General features: G+C 43.6%; 1 protein-coding gene across 1 annotated transcript; it reads left to right on the top strand.

Moving 5' to 3' along the window:
- Window positions 1–407: 407 nt before the first annotated feature.
- Window positions 408–7,614, top strand: LOC131448793 (cerebellar degeneration-related protein 2-like). The gene is made up of 6 exons (XM_058621556.1): window positions 408–793; window positions 4,164–4,276; window positions 4,790–4,938; window positions 5,026–5,190; window positions 5,270–5,477; window positions 5,582–7,614. Exons 1-6 carry the CDS (start codon window positions 511–513, stop codon window positions 6,347–6,349), a joined length of 1,686 nt encoding a protein of 561 aa, XP_058477539.1. The 5' UTR covers window positions 408–510; the 3' UTR covers window positions 6,350–7,614.
- The last annotated feature ends 234 nt before the right edge of the window (window positions 7,615–7,848 follow it).

Here is a 7,848-nt window from a genome sequence, read left to right as displayed (position 1 = left end):
ACAGTATATCAGCTCATCCCCATGATGTGTTAGGGAATATACACCTAACCCTAACCCTCTACACGAATTATGCGTTCCATTTCCATCGGAAGTCGGAGCTGAGAGTTGACTGCACTGCAGTGAGGAAGATGAACAATAAAACGAAAATGTATCTTGGGCTATCCATTGTTAGCAAATAACGATCTACATTTGTACTTAAAAATTCTGGGAACTATGAAATTCCAACTTACACTACAATATCAGCTCTTGATAAAAGCCTTGATTAAAAAAATATATCACACAGAGCTTCTGTACCGTGGACTCACGTTATTATAATTATATTTTCCTATCGTGAGATTTTGATCTCGGCGAGTAAAAAAACCCGAATGCTGAAATGTCCGAGCAGCACGTGAAGGCGTCACTAAGCGCCTGCGTTGCAACATCACTGCCACGTCCGAAGGAGCCCGAAGAAGCAGCAGCAGTGACGGCTCTGAGCTGTGGGATGGACCGGTGCCTGGCGGTGGTGGGGGGATGAGAGCTGGGAGTGACCGAGGAGGAGAAACAGAGGAGAGGGAGGAAAGGAAGGAGGAAACACGTAGAGCCACAACACGAGAGCACAGCAGCGGCGCAAACAGCCTGTGCGCATCTCCAGCCTCTCAGCCTCCCGGAGGAAACGTCCCGTCTTCGGCTCCATTGTTCCCACACGGAGGCTTGTTCGGGAGCATTGGGTCACCCATGCTGAGCGCGGGGGGAATGGAGGAATTTGTGACCGAAGAGGAAGAGCCGTGGTACGACCAGCAGGACCTGGAGCAGGGTAAGAGACAACACAACATCGTTCCCCCCGTCCTGCAGCATCATCATCCCCGCTGCTGTCAGCCGCGGTCGCCGGCCGGTCAGCTGCTCCTCCAGCAAACAAAGGCTCTCTGTCAGGTCCACAGGGCAAACACATCATCTTTTATGGCTCCTATCATCAGCACGAGTGCAGCTATTTATTAATACGGCTTATTTGACATCAACATAGCAGTCAGGGCCTGGCATTACGTCACCGGACTCATCAATAACAATGGGATTTGGCCGTTTATTAGTTTATGGAGCAATCATTCAATGACTACACACATATATGTTATTTTCTAACGACATAATTAAGGTTCAGTGTACAGCAGGATATATGAAAAAAGAATTAACTTGTTTCTTCAACTTTCACTCACCAAAAATCAACCTTTAAAGGACTCGTGTGTCAAATTTAGCATGGTTCGTTGGCAGAAATTGAATAAACTACTCAGAAATAGCGATGGAACAATATAAGATATGATCGCTCATCGAGACAAACATGAATAATCCTCTCTAACTAGTGAACGTACAGTCATTTATTTTCTAACAAATGGGGAGCCACATCTTCCCCGTGACCTTATTGTGACCTTATTAAGCCTCAGAACACAGAGCAACTCTGGATTGAATTTGCGGAGTTTTGGAAATACATCAAAGGTCAAAGGTCGCTTGGCTCGTTTTTATGGACAAAAAGCAAAGAAAAACAAATGTAGTTCTAATAATTAACCTGATTCAGAGATAAACTGGAGTCGTTTTTGGTGTGGTTTTGGTCGGGTACAGGGAAAGTTCTATTTCCGTGAAGGTATGGCCTTGATTGGTATCTATAATTAGTATCAAACATAGTGAGTTCCTCTGCATCCCTTACCTCATTTCCTGTCTCCTGTCTCTCTTCATGTCCTGTTCATTTGTTTTCCTGCCAAGTCATTATAATAGTTACATTTCCAAAAGTGCTGATGCAGAGATTTCACTCCACTCTACAGCCATGATGATATTAAAAAAACGTACTTAAACAAGAGCAGGGGTTGAGTGTCGGGTTTGAGTGTTTTTTAAAGAATTAAAACAGAATTAAATGTGAATATATTCAGTTTTTTTTGCTCCATATAACAAAGAAATCATTAAAACTAAATCATTTTAGTTTGTGGACAAAACAAGACATTTGAGAATATTTTGTGGCCCAAACAATTAATCAATTAATTGAGAAAATAATCAACAGATCAGTCAATTACATGTGCCTCCGCGATACCACTTTTTTGTGTCCGATACCGTCATTTTAGACCATTTATGAACGTATAAAGCTGTTAACAACACATTTGTGCCGAGTCACTTCAAAGACATAATTCTCCCACTGTGTAACAAATATTGTTCTCCCCAAAAAAGAAGAAATAAACAGCAAACAAACATGACTCCACTTTATAAATCCTTAATAAAAATCTTTCAACAGATTATTCTTATTCTACCTCTCATGATGACGCTATCATGTGAAGAGGATTTTAACAACAACAACAGCAAAACAAGTGTTTAAGAAACTGACGCAAGAAACATGATATCTTGCCTTAAGGCCGGTTTATAATAGAGGAAACCATGAATTTATTTCTATCCACTGGAACGCCTTTGTTCAGAAGTCTGGTCAGCAGCAGCAGCAACAGCAGCAGCAGCAGCAGCAGCAGCAGCAGCACAGGAAAAGGGGAAGAGAAGACGCCTGGTTTTCCACATTCCACAGAATCTCATGGGTGATTTGCAGCTTCCATAACAACTCTGTCTGTGGAAGAGATCACCACGTACAGTATATCAGTGAATATGCACGTTTCCGAGTGTTTAAAAGTGCAAATTCAGCAGCAAATGACATTTAAAGCTCTAAGTTCCCTTTGGTTTTCATTGTGTGCAGAAACACACAAAGTCACGCTCAGCTGTTACAGCTGTTTTTCCAGGAGGATTCAGGAAGCGTGACGTGTGTACGAAGGGAAATTTTCACCGATTTTCACAGATATTTTTATATATTAATATATGCTGATTTATTTTCACTTGGCCAACAGTAAGTGTTGTGTTTAAGTGCTGGTGGAAAAAATGGGACATCTGGACTTGAAGAAGAAGAAGAAGAAGCACACGCAAAAGTCAAATATTTCATATTTTAAACCTTTCAAAACACTCATATAAGGAGAGAAAAAACTACACATTGTTAAAATAGTTAAAATGAAGGATTATGAAGTGAAATAACTTAAAGAAACCAACAGACATGGGAAATAACCACAAGAATCATGTGACCAAACCTGAGTTCATGACTTATTCAAACGTGAAGTGGCTGCAGGTCGGCGAAACAATTAACATCGATAAATAAAAACAAAACAAAACTGGTGAGTCAATAACAGCAACCACAAGTCCCCAAAACATATTGAACTTTTGACATTAAAAAATATCAATCAATAAATAAACATTTTGAGCCTATTATCCTCTCCTCTCCTTACCTTACTAAGTTGTTTGCTTGTGCACTGAGCCGTGTGATTGGTTCTACTCCTCCCACTCTCACTCTGTTTTCCTCCCTCCTGTTCTTCTCTGTTAACTCACTGATGAGGGATGTTTGTCTTTAAAAAGTCTCTAATCTGACGTCTCGCTCTGTCTCTGATTTTGAATTAATCAACAGTGCAAATAACTTATATTTCTTATTTTTGCGTTATATTATTGCACAATAATAGTGTTTGGTGGGAGTTCAGTATGTTCTCTGGGTCGACACTGTGAGCTGGAACAGTGTGTTTCGTCTCCAGAAACCTAAAACTGCAGTGACAGGCAGTGGCTGTCCATGACTGTGAATCCCGGCGTTCCATCCTAATGATCAGCATTAATCTTTAAAGATGGAGCCAGAGCTGTATTTTCTGCTCTCGTCCCCGTCACTTTCCTTCTGTGAGGTCACAAACCTCATCTCACTGACTCCGATTGTACAGTGCTGGCCATTAAAACCGCTGAGTCAGAAGACAGTGACATTGGTGACTCGTCATTCATACTCTGAATGTGCTTGTGTTTGGAGGCACAAATGTTCAAATTGAGAGAGAGAGAGAGTGATGCAATTCCATTAAAAGCTGCAGATGAATATGAATCTCACTGTGTGTCCACATAAGCTTGGCAAGAGCCTCCGACCTTCATATTCGGCCGGTGGAGAGACGAGGACCTGCAGGAAGACATGCTGCACGGATACCACTCTATAATTAAACCGGTCCAGTGCAGCCGGAGACAGTGTGATGGACCTTTTCATCATTTTCCCTCCAGAATCTATTATATTTTCACCTAAAATAGAACAGTGTGCTCTATTAATCCTGATGGCATCTACTGTCTCCACTCACTAAACACTGCTGTCCCATTTCCAGACCTCCACTTGGCGGCAGAGCTGGGGAAAACTCTGCTGGAGAGGAACAAGGAGCTGGAGGACTCGCTGCAGCAGATGTACATCACTAATGAAGAGCAAGTGCATGAGATTGAGGTATAACTATGTATATATATATATATATATATATATATATATATATATATATAACGAGGCACATTTTACAGGGAAAAAAACCATTTGATTTGATGATGTGACAGACTATAACTTCAAAAATTGAGGTTGTAATTCCTCAACCAGTGCCTGAAACTTGTATTCTCTTAAATGGCCTTTAGGGGGCGATTTCTCAGGTTTGTTTGCACAGTATGTGAGAAAATTAGCCTCTTTCTTCTTACTTTCATAACATTAGTACGCATATACGTTAGTTTATGATCTCAATCAGTAGTTTCGGGTCTTCTTCAGTACAGCATGATGTCAATTTTATAAACCATGTTCCCATTTACAGTCAAATAGATGTCAAATTTAAAGTCAGCGTGAGGTGTCAGGCCTATTCCGACTCTTCCAAATGACTAAATCCAAAACTTAACGTAGATATTCTATCAAATGGTGAATACACATACAAAAATACAACCTAAAATAACCTGCTGCTTGGCTGTGTTTGTGCAACAGTACCTGTCCAAGCAGCTGGAGGTTCTGCGGGACATGAACGAGCAGCACGCCAAGGTGTACGAGCAGCTGGACGGGACGGCCAGAGAATTGGAAAACACCAACCACACTCTGGTGATGGACAGCAAGGCCTCCCAACAGAAGATAGAGAGGTAAGAAGGGGGACAGTGAGTTTACCTTTGCTGCTTTTTGTTCTGTACTAAACATGAGCTCCTTCTTTTCTTTTCTCCTGGTTCCAGATTAACAGGGACCATTGAGACTTTGCAGAACCAGGTGGAGTCTCTTTCAGGGCGGGTGGAGCAGCTTCGCTCCTTGGAGCAGCTCCGAGTCAAGAGGGAGAAGCGGGAACGACGCAAGACGATCCACTCATTCCCTTGCCTGAGGGAGCTTTGTACAGCACCAAGGTATTTTTCCTTTGTTTATCATAAACTATATAAGAGGAGTCAGGAGACCGTCGTGAAGAACATCATGTCCTATCTTCAGGTACGAGGATGAGTTCGTAGTGGGCAGGGCTGAGAGCTTTACTGTGGAGGCAAAGCGTCAGCCATTTGAAGAAGAGAACCAGCACCTGCGGGACGCGGTGTCGGCCCTGAGAGCTGCTGTCCGGACAGAGAGGGGGCGTAGAGAGGGCGTGGAGAGGGAGTGCAACCTCCTACTCGGCGAGTATTCCCGGCTGCAGACACGAGTGCAGGTACACTGAAGAGTCATACTCTAATATCATTTGTATTATTGTCTGAAAAGACATTCTGTACGTGTCTGTCATCTCAGTTGTGTCAAATTATCTTTGGTACCCAGGATGCTGAGGGACACCAGGAAAGGGTGCGTGAGTTGGAGGTGGAGCTGCAGGAGCTGCAGCAGCTACGTCGTGCTCGGACATTCCTGCTAAGCAGCGAGGATGACGGCGTGACTCTCACCCAGACTGTCCTCAACAGCACCCCGGAGACTGACACCTTTCTGGAAGTGGAGGTCTTGGAGACGGGAGGAGGGGTGAGGGAGGAAAGTGAAGGCGGAGGGGGTGTCAGAGGTGAGGCCTTACCTGAGTCCAGCCCCGTGAGGAAAAGCTGCAGCGACACGGCACTCAACGCCATCGTGGCCCGGGACGCGTCTGGCCGGCGGAGAGGCAGCTATGCTCTCCACGCCAACAGTGTGAGAAAAAGGGGGATGTCCATCCTCAGGGAAGTGGACGAGCAGTACCACGCCTTACTTGAGAAATACGAGGAGCTGCTCGGGAAGTGTAGGCGCCAGGAGGAGAGCCTGTGTCACGCCGAGGTTCAGACTTCCCGACCAGTCTCCCGGGACCCATCCATGAAAGACTGTGCCATGGGCCCCATCCCAGTGCCGCCCCCTAGCCCGGCGCAGTCGCCCTCCACCCCTGAAGCGATTGAGAGCATCAGCAAGCAGGTGGAGGCAGTGGATAAACGGCTGAGCCAGAACACGCCAGAATACAAGGCCCTTTTTAAGGAGATCTTCTCCCGTATCCAGAAGACCAAGATGGACATCAAAGCTACCAAAGCTGCTAAGGCTAGCAAGTCTGGCAAATCTGGCAAATCTAGCAAACACTAATGATACAGTGCCAGGCTATAAAGAGGCTGCAGTTAGTGCTGGTGCCAGGGCTAAACGAGGGTTTACTATTAAGGCTAGTTCACAGGTTCTGTGTCCACAAGTCTGCTGAGGTCAGCTATAGTCCACGTTGAGTACATGTTGTAATCCACTAATGTCGGCCCCCTATGCTGATGTCTGCGTGCTGCCTAAATGTTTATGACTGCAAGGATCACATGGGTCTACCGTGCATGTCCCAGGTAGTACAATATATTGGAATGGAATATGGGATCAGGAACGCGTCTTATTCCTCGCATTCTTAGTTAATCTTATTTTAGTATGAGTGTAACATGCAACATGTGCTTGATCTGAATGAGTATGCAACTTGTTGCGGACATGAAAAGTATGGAGAGACGTTAAAGCCTCTTATTAAAGGGGGGGATTCTGAAGAATATGTTAAATCAAAGTACAGTTCAGTTTATTTGAAGTCAAATTTAACTGCACGGCTGGGATACAGAATTAAAGCCTGATGTGGATGTGGATGTGAGACATTTTAAACCGCAGATTCCAGTCATATACAGTATATAAAACATGGCTACAGTATACTTCCTTCATATTCTTTCAATAATCTATACTATCTGGCTTCACTATAGGCACAGTCTTTTGCCATAGAGCCTCATAAGAGCACTAAACATTGAAGCTTAACTAAAAAATTGCATCAGGAACATGAGTGGAAATTTAAAATGAATGTGAACTGGTATCTGGTGTGTTTATTTTAAGGTACAACAGAATTAGTAAAAACAATAAAGAGTGGTGCTCTCCAGCTACGGTGCTGTCTGTCTCAAGAATGAACTTGGACGTGCTAATAATTATCTGACAACTTATGGCGTCTTTTTCCATGATACAGTTCCTGCACTACTCGGCTCGACTCTACTCAGTTTGTTATCACGCATATACTGTAGTACCTCCTCACCATGGGCGGGGTCATTAAAAATAATTGTTCAGTACTTCCTGCATGACCGGAGACAGTCACTGAACTGAAATGCGGCTGAACGGGTTGTGATTCAGCTCGCGATCGCCTGCTTTTTTCAGTGCTGTCGCTAAATACACCAGACTCTGTATTAAATATTGAGATTTTAGAAATGTCCCTGTTAAATGTTGTAGATTAACGCATGTTTCCAGGACTTGTAAGTCGTTTTAACTGAGCCACATTTCGGCGTTGTTCGGTTGTTGACTTCACATTAAAGTATCAGATCAGCTCGCTTGCAACCTCATCAGATCAGGTACTAAAAAAATGCTATCCCTAATGGAAAAGCAACAAAATCAAAACGAGTATAGTCGAGCCGAGCCATGCTAGAACTGTGTAATGGAAAAGCATAACGATTCAAATTAGGAGGAAAGAGTTTTTGTTTTTCCTGTCTGTGTAGAATACCATGTCCTGTCCAGTAGCCGGTAGAGTACTACATGTTTAACATGACCTAGTTAACATACAATAAGCTATTAAGTAAAAACTAACCTTTCAC

This window comes from Solea solea, chromosome 21 (genome assembly GCF_958295425.1).
Source record: "Solea solea chromosome 21, fSolSol10.1, whole genome shotgun sequence".
Taxonomy (NCBI): domain Eukaryota; kingdom Metazoa; phylum Chordata; class Actinopteri; order Pleuronectiformes; family Soleidae; genus Solea; species Solea solea.
Note: the sequence above shows the minus strand (reverse complement) of the source record. Positions and strands in the feature narration are given on the sequence as shown.